The sequence below is a fragment of the Pelecanus crispus genome, chromosome 3 (genome assembly GCF_030463565.1).
Source record: "Pelecanus crispus isolate bPelCri1 chromosome 3, bPelCri1.pri, whole genome shotgun sequence".
Taxonomy (NCBI): Eukaryota; Metazoa; Chordata; class Aves; order Pelecaniformes; family Pelecanidae; genus Pelecanus; species Pelecanus crispus.
In genome coordinates this window covers 90,784,238-90,805,213 of record NC_134645.1, presented here as the reverse complement: position 1 = coordinate 90,805,213, position 20,976 = coordinate 90,784,238, and the positions used below count along the sequence as shown (strand labels likewise).

Below are 20,976 nucleotides of genomic sequence, written 5' to 3'. Positions count from 1 at the left end.
CCTGAAGATAAGCTCACACCCAAGTGTTTATAACATGGTATCTTCCAGTATAACGTAATATATTGCCCATAAACTCAGGGAAGTGTCTACAACTGACCAGTCTGCCCTGGTGTCTGGAGTAGAGAAAGTCAGATGGGTTTGGAGTGTTTTTTTGAAATTATTTGACATATGGATTTTTTTCTCCACAAGTTTCCAAGCATTTTGAAACATGGGTGTTTCTGCAGTCTTTTTTCAGTACAAGTGATTTGTTAGTTGTAGCCTATGCTATTATTACAGTAAAGGCCAGTATTATTCTTGGAAATGCTTTATACAGCATCCAGCTGAAGCTCCCAAAGCCACCGTCCATGTCATTTCTTCTTTTTTGTTTGATCTACTCTATAGTGGTTTTTAACACCTTTTCCCTGTATTCACATTTAAAGAAGATAGTTCTGGGAGACCTTTTACATTGACTCCTATGTGTTAATGTGTCCTTTAAACAGTAATAAATTGCCAGATATTTGTTCTTCTGAGAGAAGTCAATGCCTTGCTTTTTTACGTAAAGTTACATTTATGGTTGCTGTGGAAAAGTCAAGTATTTTCAACTTTCATTAGAAATACTTTATTAACACTAGGTTTGGGTTATTAATCTTGGAATCACAATATTTTATGATGCATCATCTGAAAATCCCCCAAGCATATATCTCCCTCTTCTTCTGGTCCATTTCTCAGAGACACTAGTTGATTCTCATTATCTTTGCAAATGAATTTCCAATTCTGGGTAACAATCTTCTTTTTTCCTTCTTCCCACCTTTCCTCCAGATAAAACAGCTGCTCCACACATCCTGCAAAAGTTCTGTTAATGTCAGGCTTAGTGGCCCATAATAGATACTTAAACATTTTAAAATCAGTTAGACAAGAAGAATCTGGTTTGTGACAAAGTTCTATAATGTCCTCTATTATTTTACCACTTTCCTGCAAATAGTCAGAAAGTAGGAGAAAAGGAAAGATTGCTGTATCTAACTTCTCAAGCTTAAATTTAGGACAGAGTGATGATCTCTGTCACTGATGTCTCTTCATTTAAAAAGTAAGTAATTGTCTTGCAAAGAACCATGGCCTTTTTCTTCAAAGCTGCATGAGTTAAAAAGAATTGATTCTGACAATATAAAGTCTTCGCCATCATTGTTTTGTAAGCAGCCAAAACTGACCCTGAATGGTTTTTTTACCCAAGGTCATATGATGCTTTTCCTATGCTGCTGAGTGTTGCAGCACAATATTACACAAGGAGCAGGGGCAATACTAAAAAACAGGGGAAGTCCCTCAAAATCATAATGCTTGCTTAAAAAATGAGTGGCAGGGGTTTTTAAAATCCTGGCAGTTAAGATCTTTTCCTTTGCCTTCAAGTTCTGAAGCCTTCCAGGGGCTCTCTGGCCACCTTCATAAATTTTCTCCTCAACCAGAAGGGCTGGGACCACTAGCAAAAATCATCAAGACCAAAATCCATACCACTTCGAGAGCATTTGAGAACTGTCTGTTTTCACATTACTGTGTGGTGGGAAACAAAAGACAGAGACTCAGTAAGGAATTTAGCCTGTGCAGAGCACCAGCATCAGTCTTGCATGCCCTGAAATCCTATTTCAGCATTGGCATGAAGATTCAGGAAAGACCAACAGAGCCTTACACTGGTCCCCAGCACACAACAGGGGTGATACAACTGCTAACGTGCCAAAGGCAGGGTCTGGAGAAACGTCTCGCCCCTGAGCTCATTTTGGCTGCCCTGTCCAGAGCAGGACTTACCAGTCTGAACCAGTGTTGCTCTCAGGATGGCTACATGGCTTCTGGTTGGGAGCTAGTGGTCCCTGACCACCCCAGAGCATGGCCAAAGCAAGACTATGCAGTGTATCAAAGTGCCGTATAGCTAAGGCAATAATTGGTCTCCTTAGAGATTTTAAGCGTGCTATTACTTCTTAAGAAAATGTAAAAACCCAAATCCTTTTGGAGCAGTTATGGCCATGTTGTATCATTTTGTCCTAGAGAAAAGAAAATGTCAGATTTCTTCCTTCTGCTTCAAGGGAGATGAAATGGTAACGTGAGGTCAATAGAAGTAATTGTCGGCAGATTCAGATCAAACCCGAATCTGCTTCCTGGAGGCTGTGGAGTCTCCATCCTCGGAGGTATTCAAACCCCACAGACACAGCCCTGGGCAGCCTGCTCTAGCCAGCCCTGCTCTCAGCAGGGGTTTGGGCTAGATGGTCTCCAGAGGTCCCATCTGACCTTAGCCCTTCTGTGACTCTTACCATGTCCACCTCAGAAATGCTGTCCAGACTTTCAACTTGGACATCCACCCCAACAGGAATTGCAGGGCCTGAGGGAAAAAAATTAAACATTGGCAAAGTGTGAACCTGGTGAGACAAAGTAATCTTCTGGCTTTTGTACCTTAGAAGTAAAAAAAGTACTCGGTCTGAAATAGAAACAGCAGTAAACAAATTGAAAGTAGAAGCGATTGGAATTCATAATAAAAGCCTCCTAATAACAATCAAAATCAGCAATGAGACTGGCCTATTACTGACTTTCTCTTTTTATTGTGTCATCCTACATGTGTGCCTTCAAAATGTAAAAGCAATTTTAGCTCTAGCATTCAGGTCCAGGGCTCACGAGACGGATGCCCGGCAGAGCATTCATTCACATGGAGAGCAGTAGTGGCACAGCTAAAGGAATGTGGAAGAGTTACTCTGGGTTTTTTTCCTCACTTCTGCTCCCCTCTCAGGCTAATAACATCCCTGAGAGCTGCTCCATGTATTTGGCATTCACATTACTCAGTGCTCAACTGTGGAAAAGGCAGGGAGAAGGGAGGGGACGTGTTGCAGGACGCAAGCATGTGCCACTGAGCCTGGGGCTCCCAAGGGGAAGGGTCCCACTGTGACCCCACGTAATAGGGATTTCAATCTTTTTTCCCTCCTCCAGGCTTCGACTAGCCCCTTGTATACCTCTGGCAATTACAGTACAGGAGATGTGTCAAGACAAATAATGCTCACATTAGTGGACTGCTATGAAACGGAAACCTTTCTAAATGAATTGAACATGCTGGCATTTGCTATATTGAGCATTTAGCAATAAAATCTTCTTCTGTCAGAGTATATAATGGTATCCTGGATTTGAGTGGCCATCTGTCAGCCAGAAAGGGTAGATAAATTACAACATTCTCTAATCTGATGGGCTGAAAGAAAACGTGTTCTCCTTCATCTGTTTCCCTGAAAGCTTAGGTTTCTCTAGCACACAGCCACAAAACTCAGCAGTCAAAATATCTTCTTTTGGGTTATAATGAAATGGCCAGGTCAATAAGCATGGTATGTGATTTGATTATGCACACACATCACCATAGTAAGATGAAATCTTAGGATTTCCCCATCATCCAGGAACAAACATAAGGTGTATTTGCAGATTTTTACCAGAAGAAAGTGTCACTGAATATGAGGAATATTATATTGCCTGTAATTACATTTCCATGCCTTTGACTATGCTATTTGCTCACCCAAGGAAGAAGGCTATTTCACCCCTATCTCCCCAAGCATGTCATGAATTCACAACACAAAGTAACAAAAATTAGAGACAGACAAGGCTCTGCTTGTCAATCTGCTTGTTCACCTGAGTGCATGTTACAGTATAAAGAAGTAACAGTGTGAACCAGGAACAGTGACAAATGTGCACGTTGCGTACCTCCAAAACCTGGTCTCATGCTGAAGTCATGGTCATCTATTCGCAGCAGCTGCTCTGACTTCGTCAGGGGAGATTTGGTGATGTCAGGGCTTCGTTTTAGGATTGGGCTACCAGGAAGAGAGAAGCACAGCTATGAGCCCTGAGCAGTGCCTGTGAGAAGTACGCGCCCACTTTGCTCTATTACCCCTTAGCCCATAACCATGGGATTGCTTGCAGTGGTTGGCAGTGTGTCATTAAGAAATTATTCCTGCACTCAACATACAGCTTAGGCACCTGTGGTAATTCTGGCACTGTGAAAACATTTGTTTGGTGACTTTTTGTCTCTGTAAAATTATCTCTGCCTATAGCACGGTTTGGAGACAATCATTTAGAAGTGTGGGCCGGAGTAATAGTGTATGTGGGTAAGTGGGGAAATGGAAACGGGGGGAAGGCATTTCTGACACTGAGTTATGACAGGGCGTGAGGCCAGGAATTAGGGAAACAATATATCAAATAAACTACTGGCTGTTGCCCAGGAACAAAATGGGGACAGGCTGGGAACCAGGCCAGGAGGCAGGCCATCCCCTAACTTGGGATAAAATTATTAGCTCCTGCCCCAGATTTCTAACGAGGATAAAAAGGAGCATTAAAGACCTGGGAGTTCTCTGAACATTAGAGAGCCTGGGAGGGTCATTTCCAGAAGCTGTTGGAGTTGCGCCAAATGCTGGGCAGAGGATGCTCTGCTCCTCCTCCACATCCAAGGTGCAAAATGCCGTTCAGGCATTTTTTGGCTTTGGCTGGGATGGTGGTGGCAGCAGCAAATTGGTTGCTCTATCATGTAGGTGAAGCCTGGCTGCCCTCAGAGCCAGCTGCCTGTCAGCTGCTCAGGTGGCAGTGGGGCTTAAATACAGGATATGTTTTGCTGTTTCTTGGTTTGAGAAAAGATGGCATGCTCAGAGAGGCACTTGTTTGAATATACACAAGACAAGTCAGAAATAGATTAAAGGAAAACAGGTCAAGAAAGAAACTTGGTGGGGAATTATGTTCCTGAGATAAAGCTCCTCCTAAATGAGACTGCTTAGCTGTGCTGTACTTCTCAGAGACTTATGGCCATTTGTACCACAAGAAGCCAATACAACAATCTCCTAACGGAGACCAGCAGTGTTCTCAGCAACTCCTCTCTCAAACCCACAGATTTATCTGGGCTACAGAGTATCTTAGAAAGATGCTCAGTCTCAGTTTAATAATTTCTAGGAGTGGTGAGTCATCTACCTCCATCAGTGAGTTCTTCTAGTCATGAATTATCCCTCAGGCATTTTAAAAGGTGGCCCCTGCTTCTGCGTTAGATTTAATTCAGCTTCTGAAAGACCTGTGAGCATGCATCGGAGAAGGTTTATACCTGGCTGAGATGGGGGAGCGACATTAGCAGGTCACCAGCAAACCCTTCAACATTTGTTGAGGCTTGGCCATGCTCAGAAAGGCGCTTTCTCCCTGGCAGTGGCAGAGGGAAGGATGAGCGGTGCGATGGAGAGCCTGTGGAGGGGGGCTCAGCTCTGCAGAAGGGACGCTCGGAGGGAAGGTGCCCACTCACACGGCACGGGCGACACAAACCAGGCAGCAGTGCAACGCAAAGCTCAAGGGGCTGTGGCAAATGGCCATGGTATCACACCTCACCTCCATGAGGGTGTCAGGCAACGTGGCTTCCTCTGGGGCCCGCTGGATCCTGCTAATGGCATGACTCCTTCCTAAACACCACTGGCATGTTCGAGTGGTGTCCCCTTCCCCTGCCATAGCCTCAGCCCAGCCATGGGGATGCGGCCAGCGGGGCTGGGCCAGCCGCAGCCGTTGGAGGGTTTCGCCTACCTGCCTTGCTTGTGCGCCTCGCCGTGGGCCTCCCGTCTCTGCCGCTGCGGCCGGCTGCACGGAAACGACAGGAAAAGGGAGAGCTGAGACAGGCGGTCATGGCTGGGCGGGTGAGGGCATCGGGAGGGAAGCACGGTGGGAAGGACCAGATCTCTGCGGTTTCACCTTCTGTCGCATGTGTGAAACGGCTCTTACCTTTTTTTTTTTTTAAACCTTTTTACCAAAGGCCAGTGTCAGGATGGGCATGGCGGTGGGTGCAGAGGGTGGGGGTGCCGGGGGCTTGCGGCCAGGACAGGGCAAAAGGAGGGGAGTGATGATTTTTGTAAGGTGGGACACCACTGGTTTTGACTGCTTGGCAAAGGACCCAGGCAGACGGCTCACCTGCCTCCTCCCGCAGCCATGGCCGGCGCCGTCAGGGGCTCTGGAGAGAGGCCACGCTGCACAGGCCAAGGCGGGCTGCCCGGGGGCCTCTGCCAGAGGGGAGCACAGCCATTACATCTACTCACCAGAGGCAGCTGGGCATTTTCATAAGAACAAAGTCTTTTCAAAGTATTCCAGGGGAAAAAAAAAACCAAACCAAAACTGTGGAAATATTTGTTTCTGGTTTCATACTGTATTCCAGCTGGCTGTCAAGAAAGCTCCTCTCAGGTATTTGGCCAGTATTTCACTTTATCATTAAAGGAAAGAATATTGCTTTTAGCGATGTAAGTGCTAGCTTGAGCAAAAGTAACATTTTAAACATTTAACAGTTCTAACTCATCTTTAATTAAAAGTTAAAACAATTAGCTTCTCCCTGTAATAAACACTAACTCTAATAAACTCTACTAATGAGACTTTTTGCCTATTAACATACATTTCAAATCACTCTGTAGAGATTTACAGCAGCAAAATGCCTTTTGCATTAACGAGTGTCACCACCCAAGCACCATCGTCCCTTTGGTGAGCAGTGGCCAAACCCCAGGCCTTGGAAGATGGTTTTCACCTGGACTGGGACCTCTCTGAAAGCCGATAGCGTTGGAGGGAAATTCATCCTTCTGCTGCCACAGAGAAGCAGGCAACCTCCACATCGCCCAGACGAGGGGTGGGCACACTGGGCCGTATCACTGACTTGTCCTGAAGTGAAGCCTTGGCAGTGTAGGATTGTTTTTTTTCCAGAATCTGCTCTGTGCTTCCCAGAGGAGGGCTGGGAATAAGCCTACAGGCAGACCACTGTTTGGGGGAGCCTTGGGCTATGCAACACCATTGCTATTTGCAAGGAGCAGCTTCTTTGGCGCTGCTTAGACCTGGACATCACACAGCAAAATGCACTTGCAAATGCAAAATTAACTTCCTGGACTCTTCTGCCTTGTCGGTACACCCTTGGGCTGCTGCTGACGTGTCTCACTGCTGCCTGCTTCTTGTCTGCTGACCATCAGGAAGCAATTTCATGTGTTTTGGGGATAAGCAGATTCTGGTGACAAGCTGACCTACTTACATGACTTTAAAGTGCCCTAGTAAACTCTTGGCTGTTCAGGAATAATGCTGGTATTCAAACAGGGATGAAGCAGGCCATGTTCTTGCAATTTCTAATTTTAATTTCTCTTTGTAGAACTTATCTAATGCTTCTTGTTGGCCCTGGCCTTATTCTGCCTGTCAAGGGAGCTTTCAAGGCATGGACATCAAAGATTGGTGGCTGCATCCTCCCCATCCTCTGCACCCAGCAACCCCAGATGGTTCCTCTTATTTCTTCCAAGTGATTCTCCACTGCCTCTAAACTAAACTTTATTTCCTTATCACAAACTGGCACAAAATGTCTCCAGGCTCCAGCCATCACAGGGCACTGTGTTCATTTGTGCCTTGGTTCAGCTCCTTCACTTCTTTCTGCCAGTCCCATTCCCCTTGTCACAGCTCTGAGGTTACCAAGCCCCCCCACACACACACTTTCCTGCCTCCTCCTGTGCCAGCAAAACATTTTTACCTGTTGCCAATCATTCCCCAGTTACTGTGATTTGAAGTCCCATTTCTTTTTATTCAGTAAGTGGCTTTTCTGGTCCGGTTCCTGAGGAGTGCTCTGCTGGCTAAGCGATCAATGGCAGCTCCATCACAGGACCCCATTAGCCTGCCCATTCGGGCTGTGAATCAATGGCAAGCCGCTACGGCTTCCCCTTGCACGTATGCTGCCCCTGAATGTTTGCGGCAGACAGTCACATTCAGGAGATGCGGTCCAGACGTTGCTCACAGATTGCTCAGCGCAACTGTTTGCCACCATGGCCACACAGTGTGACAGTATTGCTCCTGCCTTCGCTGGGGTGACAGGCTGTCTTTAAAACTAACCAATAACTCTTGAGGTAAAATATACTGAATAATAAACAACCTTCTTTTTTCCCCAATGTCAATATTTATCTCCTAACGGTAACAGTGCTGAAAGGCATTTCACGGCTCATGAAGCTCACTGAGATGTTTTATGAAAAAGCAACTGGAGCAGAGTGGCATTTATTCACAGTGCTCCCTGTGCATGCTAGAGTAGCTCTCAGGCCCCTGATGGCTGCTGGGGTGATGCAACCTCTCCAAAGTCATCATTATTCCCCCAGACCCCCCCACTGCTTCAAGGGATCATGAGGTGCCTCTGCCCCAAAGGCTGAGGCTTGCTGGGGCTGAGGGGGAATGAGGCAACTGAAGCTTAGGATAGCTAGAGAAAAAAAATTCAGCAAAACCAGATTTTCATCACTATCGCTACAGACACAAGGCAAAAATCTGTTACTCTTTTTTTTTTGTAAAAGCCCAAGATTTACTATGGCACTTATAGTCCCTCCAACACAGCAAAAAGGTTGCAGGGTTAGGGATAACCATGCCCAATTTTCTGAAGAGACAGTCCAACCATGACATCTGAAGGTCCCAGAAGGTATTTCCAAATGCCCAGCTTCACAGGATGTGCACCAGAGGAGTGTCTGGTCCACACTTAGAGTGTGCACTGGAAAACCCACGGTATTCTTCATCTTTGAAATAAGAGCTTTTGGAAGCAACCACAACAAATGTGAGAGAAGTCACTATCCATCTTAGCGGTTTAGTTTGTGTTTACTTATGCAGCATACATTTACGACCTATAAATCATACATCTTTTCTCTACAGAGGGCAATATACCTGTAGTAGACAGTGACCTATTTTACACTCTTGTTAGGATAATCTCATTAGGATCTGAGAACATCTCTTCCTTGAGGAATTAAATCAAGATATGTTTTCAGTTCTTCAGGAAAAATCAAGATCCGATATATTTTCCTCAAGAGAAAAGCAAAAGTCAATTGCTGAAGGAGCCGGATTCAAACGGTCTTTCCTGGGTCCAAGGGGTGACAGCCTTAAGGAATGGTGCTGGTGGGTTTGGCAGACTGGGCTAGACACTAACATTATTATTATCAGATTTCATGAAATTCTGGGACAGCCTGTTCTCTCCATCCCTTATGGCATTCTTAGGTCTGCAAAGAGGATGGCAGATCAGAGAAGAGATGCCAGAACAGATCCTGTCTCAGGAAATATTGTTGAGATGTGGCTGTGGCATAATCTCTGTCCCTTCAGTTACTTGCATCATCAGCAACGTTTTGGCTCGGGGCTGTGGCTGCAACTGACCCCAAACCTCCTATCCTGAGTGGAGGTGCCTGCTGCCCCAGGAAGCCTGGCAGCTGGCAGCTGGGGCAGAGACACCTGGGCTGCCCATTTCCTCTCTGCTTATCTCATGCTTGGGTGATGCCTCCACCCCTTCTCCAGTGCAGAGAGTGTGGACTCTCCCCCCCACCCTCCGAAACCACCACGTGCTTAATTTTGTCAGATGCAAGCTCTTCAGCTCACACTGTGCTGCAGTGCAGCGGATCCACAGCCTCTCCTACCACTGACGCAAGGCAAGGGATGGTGTGGAGCTTGCTGAGCTAGTTTTCAGCAGGATTTTTAATTGGAAAGTAATGAAGTGATGAAAACTCCCTCATCCCTTCCAGCCATGCCAAGGCACTCAGCTCTGGGCTCCTCGTGCCTGGGTGGACACTGGTGGGCAGCTTGTGCAGTGCCTCCCATCCTGCACCTGCTATGCTGCACAGTCTTCAGGCCATGCTGGGCAGTGGAATGGCAGGAGCCACGTTCTCCTGTCTGCCTGTAAAATTATGGCTGGGCAAGGCCCTGACAAAATGCTGCCCAAGGGAGAAAGACCAGGAGAGAGCAGTGGAGGCAGCCCAACTCCCTGCAGGGGACAAAACCTCGGCAGGGAGGACACGGGAATGGCAAAGGTGTATTGGTATGACTAAGGAGCTGTGAGAAGTGTAAAGGTCATATTAAAGACCTATGCCTAAACATTTGACTAGGTTTTTTTCTCCCTCTGTTTTATGACCAGTTAGTAACTTGGGCTCATAGCACTATCAGCGTCATGTTAAAGGCAGAAACCAGGCGGGGGGTGCTGGGTCAGGGAATGGGGGAGAGGCAGGAAGGGGCTGGGGATTGTATGCACAAACATACAGAAGGTTTCTGCAGAGAAACAGTGGGGCAGAGGCTTGGATCTGAGGCAGCTTGGATCTGCAACAGAGCCTATGCATTGGGTGAGACCGAGGAGAAAAGAGGCTGGATAGGCAGAGATGGGGAGGGAGGGGAAACACTGGGGAAGGCCAGAGGGGAAGACACCAGAAGGAGCAGAGAGGAGAGGCATCAGGCTCCAAGGGTGCCTCATTATTGTGTGGGATGACTCCTGGGGCACAGACACCCCCGACAGTCCTGCATGAGTAGGGATTTCCCCTCACCACAGAGTGGTGTGGCACAGGGAGATGCTGCCCGGCCCCTGGAGGTGCATGAGCCTCTCTGGGCTAAAGAACCTCCCACGCTGTGTCCCAAAGGAAAGAAAGAGGTTTTGGAGCAGGAGAAAGTTCCCCCATAAGGTGTCTTTGACTTGCAAATGAATTGGGAAGACGTTCTCAGCAAGCAGGAGATGCTGGTGGACAGGTGGTGCAGCAGGTCTGGGTGAAGACTGAGAGGTAGTCCAGAGCCCAGAGAAGTGCTTTGGAGGAGTAGGAAAAGTGAGGTAGCTAAACATGGAGAAAAAACACCCAGCATCTGAGGGAGGAGAGAGCAAACTTGCAACAGGAGGAAGCTGCTCTTATCCGGTGACACGCACTGCAGGAGACACGATCCACTGTGTAACATGCTAATTCCCAGGGATAATGTAGGATAGAAACCCACTAACTGGTACTCAAATTGGGAGAGTTACAAAGTTGTGAGCCACTAAAAACTGAAGAAAAATAATCATGAAATCTATTTTATCTTGGCATTTGACAAGCACTTGTTTGCTTGTAATTATGTTGGGTTGCATGTCCTTATGATTAGTAGGTTTAAAGATGGTGAAGAAAGGTGACACATTGCTATTATAGGTGGTTAAATCTATGAAAAGAAATGGGGAGAGAGTGCTATTTTTGATGTTCACATCACAAAGACTGAGAAACAGTGGGATTTGGAGCTGTTCTACCATCTTATTTTTGAATGATACAGAAAATTCAATGAGAACCCCATTTTAATCCAGTATTGCTTGAATATAGATGAATCTCAAATGCAAAATATGCAAAGGCAGGAGACAAAGATACACCCTTTAGATTTTGCGCTTTCTTTGTTCTTTGCCTGGACATAAACACTGGCAAAAGAAAAAAAAACGAAATAAACCTACACATAGTGATTATTGACAGAAGTGTCATGCCACCTGAGGTCTTGGCAATGTACCTGATGTTGCAAAAATGAAAGTGCCCCTATGTGGCAGAAATTGCATCCAGTGGGTGTGTGTTTGTTGAGTTTTGTGCTATACAGATTGAAAGGGAGTGTCAGAGAGAGCAGAAGGAGCATGACTGCGGTCCAACCTGCCAGCTGAAGAGGAGGTAAGCATGGTGCCGGAGTTCAGCTAAGTGTAAAAGAGAAATGGATGAAAGGAAGGGGAGCAACTAACGGGGCAATGCAGAACGTGCCGAAAGGTTTCATGTCTGCCCCAGTCTTCGACGAAAAGTTGACTGGTAAGCAGATGTCAGCACAGTGCAGATCAAGGAAGGGCACGTTAAGGAATATTTAGATAAACTGGAGGTATTTAAGTCAACAGAGGCTGATGGCACTTCCCGGGAGCACTGGGAGTACCAGCTGTTACAGTCTCTGAGCCGTAAACAGGTACCTCCAAGGACTCCTCACAGATGGGTGACACCCTGGGAGAGGGTGAACACAAAACCTGGTTTTAAACAGAGGACAAAAGAAGGATGTTGGAATTTTGACGTTTAGAAAAAAACTGGGACAAACTTGTGATCTGTTTGTCTGCCCCCCCAGGGATAACGAGATTATAAAGATGTGAATCTTTGCAATAATTGACGTCAAACCAGTCTAATGTCCTTTCTGACAGTGTAACTGGCCGCCTTAGTGTAAGCAGGAGGAAAAGTAGATTTGAATGAGGTTTTTAATATTTCATTACTCAACTAGGGAAATACAGTTGAGATGAAACTGTGACTCTGAGCATGGTTGAAAGACTGTGGTTAGAATAACTGCCATTACTTTGCTGTCAAGAGACATTAAATGACATCTCACAGATTTCATCCTGAACTACTAGTCAATATTTTCAATAATAATGCAGATGACAGAAGTATAAAACTCATGCATGACAGCATGCTTGAAAGAGAAATAGACAATTTGGGGTCCAGGATCAGAATTCAAAGCAGCCTCGACAAGTTGGAGAAATGCTCTGATGTCAATAAGATGAATTTCCATAACAGAGAATACAAAGAACTGCATGGAGTACAGAAAAATAATTGTGCAAATGCAGAACGGGGAATAACTAGCTAATTATCAATACTATGCTTGTCTTTGTTCCTTATTTACAGCAATGAAAGCACTTTGTCTTTATAAGGGCAATCAAAACCAGCAACAACTAAGCAATTTATTTGCACTACAAAAACTACAGAATTTTAACAATTCTGCTGTTGGGCCGATGTTAAGAAATATTCATATTTGGCACAGGACCAGAGACAGATTTAAAGTAAATGGACTGAACAGTAACAAGTCACCAGGCTTTCACCCAGAAGAAAGCCAAGTAAGAAAACTGTTGAACCAGCATTTAAATTGTCCTTGGTGTCACAGGAGTGGAAGGTGACAATTTTCCACTTCTTTGGAAAAAGAGCTCCAGCTGGAATCCAAGAAGCTACAGGCTGCTCCACTGGACAAATTAGCTACAACCATAGTAAAAACCGCCAATGGTAGACACCAGATAAATATAGTATATATAGAAGAAGAGCAAGAGACTGCATGACTTTTCCTGAAGGATGTTAGGCACTGTAATACACTTCTCTAAGAAGTTAATGACCTTGTAAATGAGGGTGATCAAGATGACTCAGAGTACCTCAATTTCCAAAAAGGTGCTGAGAGGTCCTTTCCAAAGGCTTGTAAAGAAACCAATGGGTCAGAAAAAGGCAAGTTCCCTTTATATGAATGGTTGCAAAATAAGAAACAAGAGGAATAATGGAGATTTTTCACTGTGAAGAATGGTTTTCAGTATAGTTCCATGCGAATCTGTGGTAGGAACTCTGTTGTTCAACAAATTTATAAATTATTTGGGAGAAAAGAATAAGTACTGGCAACAATGTTTACTGAGGATATGTAACCATTCAAGGTAGTCAAAATCAGAACTGGGAGTGGAGAATTACAGCAGGACCTCATGATGTCAAGTGACTTCAGATAAAACGACAGCAGAAATTTAGTGTTAGTAAATTCAGAATAGCATACATTGTTTTGTACTTTGTATTTTTGCATTTTTTCAATGTACTTTCAGAAACAATGTTAAGACAGTGATGGCCTCCAAATCAGCTGTTACTGCTTAGGAAGGAGGTCTCGGTGTCTTTTTCTTTTCTTGGTGGCTATTTCTTTGTAAACATCAGCTTAATGCTCCACAGTGCTCAAAAAACCAAAGAGGAGGTTAGGTGTTATTGGGAATGGAAGAGCAAACCAAACAGACGGCATTTCAATGCTATTAGTAACACCAAGGCATGCCTACATCTCACATATCCAGCTCCAGACTTTTCACAACACATCACAAGGAGAAGACATTTGAAAGAAGTACATAAACACGACATCACACTGTGAGATTCACTCTCACTGACAGCTGCGAGTGCTAAAAACACAAGTGAGTTTGGAAGATGGCCGCGCAGTTTATAGAAGAAAGACCAGCAGGGGCATTTCAGAAGTGAATCCAACCCCTGAATCAGGAAATCAAACCATTTATATGTACTCAGGAGGCAGAAAACTGCCTTGCAGTGTCTTTGGGTTCGTTCGGGGTCTGGGTTTTTTTTTTTTTCTGGGCTGCAGATAGGTTTTTAGAGTGTTATGCCTTCTCACACCAGCTCATAAACCACATTGGAGTAATGGTGGGCTAGAAGACAATATGAAGCTGTGGATCCGGAGCAAGTTATATGGTGGCAATGTTGACTGGAGATGTTACCATCAGTGGCACAGTGAAGTGGCACAGTACATGGGTGTATGGATGTAGCTACAGAAGTACCACTAGAGACAATGTTCTGCCGTGAATCACCTGAATAAAGAAAGGAAGCTATGTGAAGTGTAGACCCAAAATAAGTTCTAGAAAGGATAAAAGGAGGCTGGTGATAATGATGAAAACAGAAAGTATAATTTTCAAAGCATCATAATTTACAAAGATAAGTGGAAAAATGAATCTTTTGGCTTGGTTGTGAGAAAAAAACACAAGACTTCCAAGAAAAGTTGTCATGCAGGATTGAAGTTACTTGAAAGAACACCAGGGGTGGAAAGGAAAAATGAGAGAAATAGCAAAGCAATAATGAAAAATAAGTCAATGTATAGCAAGATAAAGAAGATGAGCACTGTTGGACAGAAGAAAAGGATTTCTGGCAGGTGGAAGAAGAGGTAAGACAGGCAGCAGCAACAGCTTCCAGAGGAGAGAAGGAAGTTAGAATAATACAGAGTTAAAAGCAACTGGAGAAAATCTGGCAGAACTGTGTGACAGGGGAAATGGCTGTGCCTAGGGTCAAATAAATGAGGCAGGTGCAGCAGAAGGCAGAGAAAGTCTGGGATAAAAAAAAGAGAAAAAGCAAGTTGGAGAAGAGGATAAACCTTGAATAGGGGAATGAAAAGGAGTGAGGGAGATGGAGGTGAAAGGAGGAAAGCGAAAGGCAAGTTACCAACAGGGGAGATGGAGACACTCTGGTTGCGTTGGCCTGAAGCCCACTCTGGGCTTCTTATTGCTCTCCCAACTCAGCACCGCTGGTGCATATGGTGTCAAGGCACAGCACAAACTGCTGATCTTAAAAAGCAGTGCCTTGGGAGCTGCGGGTGCTCAGCACTCCACTGGATCTGGCTCGCTGTTGATAATGTGCTCCTATAGGCAGTGCTTTCAACGGGCACTTTATGGACTTATCGTGCTCTCTGAAGAGCTGATCTAAAGACAGCTTGCATTAGCAAGCTTTGTTCATGCAAAGAAATACTTTCAGGATCAATCCTGAAGGTAAGATACAAGAGCAAAACTCTAGGTCAGGAGAACAGCTTAAGGATTGCTGGGAGGTAAAGGAAGAAATCCTGTTAGGGATGAATTTATAAGGCCAGAGAAAGCATCTGGAGGGCAAGAAGCTAGGAGCTGCCCTACACGCAGGAGGCGGCCTCAGTGAGGGTACCAGGATAGCCATGTGTGATTTGCAGAGCGCAGAGAGCTCGCACACAACATGGCCGGGGTACGGAGGAGCTGACAATGCAGAAGTCCCATCCGAATTCAACAAAAGCAAAGGAGGGTAATTTTAATGTTGTGAATATTCAGTATGATGCTGAGCCTTTGAGAAAGGGCTGGGAAGGAACCATAGCCATAACGATGCAGGGTGGCTCCCGTCACTTAAGAAGAGTGTCACTAATTGTAATAACATCTGAAAATGTCAGAAAGATCTTTGGCCATGAAAGAGACCTTGTGATAACAAGCCCAGGGCTTATTGTAGAGGATGTCATTCAGCTGCTGTGAAAGATAGCTCTTACTGACAAAAACATGGACAGGGAGCTCTAGAGGAGCAGAAAATGAGTAGCTATTTGGAGACCAGAGTGAGGCAAAATGATTATAACATGGCCAGGGAATGGCAGGGACATGACTAAAAACATGAAGAGGGTCTCTTAGCTGAGATTAAACAAACAAGATCCGTAAATCTTGTACAGTGAAATCTCTTCTGCTGAGAGTTGTTTGTCAGAAAGGTGGTTATAATGCTGTCCAGGGAGATTTTAGTGTTAAAAGGGATTTTTTTTTCCCCAGCAGTTAGCTCTGGCAGAACAGCCTGGGCTCAGCTCCAAGCCAGTTCTTTTTCTATTGCTCACCCTCTCTAGCAGGTTCTGCAAGTCTAATGAGCAACACGGGCTTTGGCCCTTTTTTTGGCATAACAATGTTGTGACCTTTAGTGACCCTTTGTACCCTTCTAGTGACCCCCGTGCAGCCTGGTGGCTTCCCGAGAGCCTGAGCAGTTGGGAAAGCAGCAGCCAGCCCTCTTGCCAGTGCTCCGGATCTCAGCTCCTTCCCGTAGGAGTTTTGGCACTGTGGATTGAGCAAGAGTAAAAGGCTTTGCAAACCCTGCAGGATTTGCACACGGCTGACTGCAAACTGCAAACAGGTCTGCAAGGTGAGAAAGGTTTTATTTTTATAGTGCTGCTTTTTCAAGTGATATTCCTTTGAGGTGATTCGTCCTGGAGATTAGCAAAAATAAGTAGCTGAGGCTTTGGCTAGCACACAGACATTTTTACAGTGAATTACAATATTGGAGGGCTCTGTAATAAGTCCCATGCAATAAAGCTATCTGCTTTGCTGCTTTCATCGTGACTGTATACATACTTTGACCTACACTTATTTGCCATTTTCTTGTCACACTCTGCACTGTGTCAACTTTATTTCAGGAATAATTTGGGACCTTTTGCAAAATTCCTGTCATGCAAACCCAGTCCCCAAAGGACCATGCTGCATGCATGAATTCTCGTGGGGAAAACCATACCTGTCTGCTCACCCTTCTTCAAGGTTGTTCTGTCTCGTGTTAGAATGGCTACCTTGGGGTACCTGCAGTGCCAAAAATCGTGACAGAGAATGTGTCTGAGCCTGTGGCCCCCCATTCTCATATCAACAGGAGTGCAAAGGCTGTGGGATCACCTGAATATGGGCAGGTGAAAGGACAAGCCCTGGGGCTGAAAACAGCAGAGCAAATGGTGAGGTTTTATTTGAAAGCAGAGTTCAGAGCAAGTGAGTCTCCTTGGAAGAAACTAACACTTGCAGAAGGGCACCATCCAAAGCAACAAGCTAAAAGCCTGTGTATTTCCTCCCTCAGCTGCACCATGAGAATCAGGAGCAAAGCTGGACATGTCTGTCAGGGACAGCAGGATGATGGCAGCCCACCCAAGGCAGCAGGTCTCTACAGCAGATGCCTGCGCAGCCTGTCAACACCGGTGGCTGGCACTGAGCCCTGGCAGAAGGGCAAGCGGACGGTCTTGTGCCCCTAAAGGGCTTCTGGAGGCTAGGGAGGCCATGGGTGCAAATTAAGCCACCCTGAGCATCCTGTGGTGTTGTGGAATCAGCCTTTTCCACTTCAAATAGATTTCCCCCATCAACTTCCTGTGAGGTATGTGGGTCTCTTCAGAAGACAAAGGCTGCAGTGAAGGGATGGATTTCCATCCTGGTCCTTACCAGAAACCTTATGGAGCAAGACATAGCAGTGCTCAGAGAGGAGTAACAAAATCAATTGCTATAACTTCTTCTGTATAGTGGATATTCAGGGCTGAGTCTTGAAGGGAGGGGAAACAGAGTCAATACCAAAATGTTCAGGAGCAATCTCCACGGCAAGCTTTTTCTGATGTTATATAGCATCCACCCTTGGTCTGTTTTTCTTCCAGGATCTAATTCTGTGATGGGAAAAGGCTTTGACTTTTACTGGAATGCAAATGAACTGTGCCTACTTCAAAACTGTCTCACATGATCAGCATCTTAATGTATAGGGAACTACATGTGAGTGCAAAGAGCACTGGCTATACCTCTAAGATGAGGTGTCCTGCCACAGCCTGGTCATGGTGGGCAAACACGACCTCCCACTGCAAGGCTGCAATGGAGACCATGACCACAATCCCAGGTCAGCAGGAGTAACTCTGTATACAGCACCTACATGAGGACTGTACAAATACTGCACCAAGTCCTGATGTCAACCCTGCAAAAGCAATGGAAGGACAGAGGAAAACAAGCAAATGACTGAGTGTCCTGGTTTTGGCTGGGATAGAGTTAGTTTTTTTCCTAGTAGCCGGCATAGTGCTGTGTTTTGGATTTAGTAGGAGAAGAATGTTGATAACATGCTGATGTTTTTAGTTGTTGCTAAGTACTGCTTATGCTAGTCAAGGACTTTTCAGCTTCCCATGCTCTGCCAGGTGCACAAGAAACTGGGAGGGGGCACAGCCAGGACAGCTGACCCAAACTGACCAAAGGGCTATTCCATACCATATGACATCATGCTCAGTATATAAACTAGGGGGGGTTGGCCAGGGAGCAGCAATTGCTGCTCGGGAACTGTCTGGGTATCGGTAGGCAGGTGGCGACCAATTGCATTGTGCATCACTTGCTTTGTATATTATTATTACTATTATTATTATATTGTTGTTGCTATTATTATTATTATTATTATTATTATTATTATTATTATTATTATTATTTCACTTTATTTTATTTCAGTTATTAAACTGTTCTTATCTCAACCCAGGAGTTTTCTCACTCTTACTCCTCCGATTCTCTCCCCCATCCCACCAGGACGGGGAGTGAGCAAGCGGCTGCGCGGTGCTGAGTTGCTGGCTGGGGTTAAAGCATGACACTGAGTCAAGGTTTGGGAAACATCCTACACTGAGAAATATAAGAAACTTTTTCTTCTGGATATATCTAAGCAGAGATGAAGAGGTAGCTTGATCCACCTGCAAGTACCTGGATGGAGAAGAGACAAGCTAGCATAGAACAGGAGCAAATGGATGGAAGCTGAAGTTAAAAAATACTTGTGATCCTATTCTGGGTTTATTTGACACTGAAAGTAATTATCATAACTTAGGGGTTCGCTGTACAATTCATACAGAAGGCTTTGTTGTTTGTGCTTAGCAGGAAATCAGATGGATGACCATAATCATCCTTTTTCACCTTACAAATTATAAGGCTGTTAAAACCATAGGTCTCTTGTGGTTTATCCTGTCACAGGAGAAAGTGAGCGCTGTTCTGGGCACCATGCTGTTGATGGACAACCCTACGGCCATGCACCAGTGTTGCTCCTCCCTCCCTATCAGCCCTCCTCAGCATCAGTACTGCTCTACTGAGGCAGAAATAGGCCAGAAATGACCTCCCAGGTCAGCGTGGGTGCGCTGGGAGGGCGGCGGACCCGGCTTCTCAGAGCCACGACACCTCAGGGCTTTCTGATGGGCTTGTCCAGGCATAATTACACCGTATATACAAAGCAAGGGTGAAGAGGCAGTTCCTACATGAACTGAATAGGTATTTCTTTTTGATTTTCACATGTTTTTAACACTCTGCTGCTGTGATTTGTTATATCGTCACTTAATTGCACTGACACTGTTAAGCATTTGGTGCAGTGGGAGTTTTGGTTAAAAATGCTAAATAAGAACATGGCTGTGTGTATGCATTCCTTTCTGCTGGATGCTTTTCAGCTCAAATGGTGGTGCCTTGCTTCTTACCCTTTTATTTTGCTACAGCCAGCATATCACCTCCGCTGCCACTGTCATGGAGCCTCAATGAAAATAGAGGTTTTGTGGCTGTCTTGCATCCATACTGTCTCTGGTAACACATACCCTGGGGGCTGATCATCCATTTTGCTAGTTATACCTCCACGAAGGTGGCGTCACTGCTAAAGCCATTTCCTATGTATAAAATGGCTCATGGACCCCCAGGTGCCAACCAGGACTCTGCAGTCGCTCTGTAATGTAGCCCTGACTTGCTACAGGAGGTTACAGGAAAACAAAAAGGCACTGCACTTTTGATCTCTTCCACCTTTGAGTCATTTATTCTGAAGGCTAACAGGAATGGTTTGAATTCCTCAGGACTGTGACATTCCTGCATTTCCATCCCCATACACTTTATGGTATAGATACAGAGTCATTACAGAACAGAAAGAGTGACTATGGCAAAGCAGAAACAACATAGGTTTAGTCTGTCACAAGCAGAAGTACACAACATTTGAACAGAAAACTAAATGTGTCAGCTATATTCTCAAAAAAAAAAAAAAAAAAAAGACCAAGGATTTTTCCTCCAGATGTACCTTGTTATGTGCCTAAGTATAAAAATCCTCATATGAAGTTCCAAATATTCCCCAAACAGAATATAAATAATTAGAACTCAGCTGTAGCAAAAAACCTTCCTCAACTTAAAACCTCCTAAAATGGCTGTCTACAAGATACTGGGAGAAAAATGTCACACAGCCTTTTTGTAAGAAAGAGAGAGAGAAAGAGAAAAATAGACAATATTTCAAATAATTTTTAATATCTTAATTCAATACACTGAATGCTCCTTCTGTTTCCTCTGATAACTGATCATAGCCTTGAATTTTGCAGAGACTTTCATTTTTTTCCTCTCAAAAACTCTATAAAACAAATGTTATGGGAATAATAAAATAAATTCTGAATGTTTTCATTTAGGAACTCAAGTCAATCTAATCTTCAGTGAATGCAACAATCCTCATGGACCTAAATTTCCTCTCCATTTTCATGTAAATACTCTACCACATTTTAACCACAATAAATACAAGCAAATGCTTCTTTTTTTGCACCCTTTCAAACTTTGAAATACCTCACAAACCCATTTTTTTTGGGGGGGGAGCAATTATTTTCACTATAGAAAATGCATTAAAACTTATTCATTGGCAAAAAAAGCAACAGCAAATATTTTTCACTGAGAGATCACAATCTGCAAATGCAAACTCTAATTATCTGTTAGTTATTTGTCCAAGCTGTAGCTATTTGAATGTAAAAAAAAAAATTAGACTCACCTGCCTTTTTTGTATACCTCATGTATTTCTTTTCCTTGTCGGTGGGCTCTGCATTCAGTGGATAAAACCCATCCCCACAACAGGAGGAAGATGCTAAAATGCATTTTATGGACAGTCAACATGTTACCTGAAGGTTCTGTATCCAGAAATAGTCCATACAAGAAGAAGAAACCCAAAATGTAGATCCTGTTCCTCTTTTTAAGACATTATCAGTCTGATCGTTATTGGAAGGATGTTTACTCATACAAAAAATCATCCTGCAGTATTTAATCTGGACAGTGGGGAAAGCAATTTCCACTAAACCTATAAATCCTTCTACGTCAGATGGCAGGGATTTTCTAGCAGTGTTGGATTCACGTATTCTCAGAGAACAATTATTTTTTGTCCAAACAGGCTATTTTATTAATTGGTTTAA

The 20,976-nt window shown here is 44.5% G+C and overlaps 1 protein-coding gene across 2 annotated transcripts in view; it reads right to left on the bottom strand.

The window, feature by feature from the left end:
* The window catches only part of LOC104028951 (gamma-aminobutyric acid type A receptor subunit rho1), a 33,196-nt gene extending 12,513 nt beyond the window's left edge, over window positions 1-20,683 (bottom strand). Inside the window, exons 1-4 of one of the 2 annotated variants that reach the window (XM_075706940.1) lie at window positions 20,562-20,683; window positions 5,536-5,589; window positions 3,694-3,800; window positions 2,274-2,341 (exon numbers count right to left, since the gene is read on the bottom strand). In XM_075706940.1, the coding sequence (XP_075563055.1) occupies window positions 2,274-2,341; window positions 3,694-3,800; window positions 5,536-5,589; window positions 20,562-20,683 (351 nt within the window). The remainder of the gene's footprint in view (window positions 1-2,273; window positions 2,342-3,693; window positions 3,801-5,535; window positions 5,590-20,561) is intronic. The other variant, XM_075706941.1, reaches the window with a different exon arrangement.
* Between the last annotated feature and the right edge of the window lie 293 nt (window positions 20,684-20,976).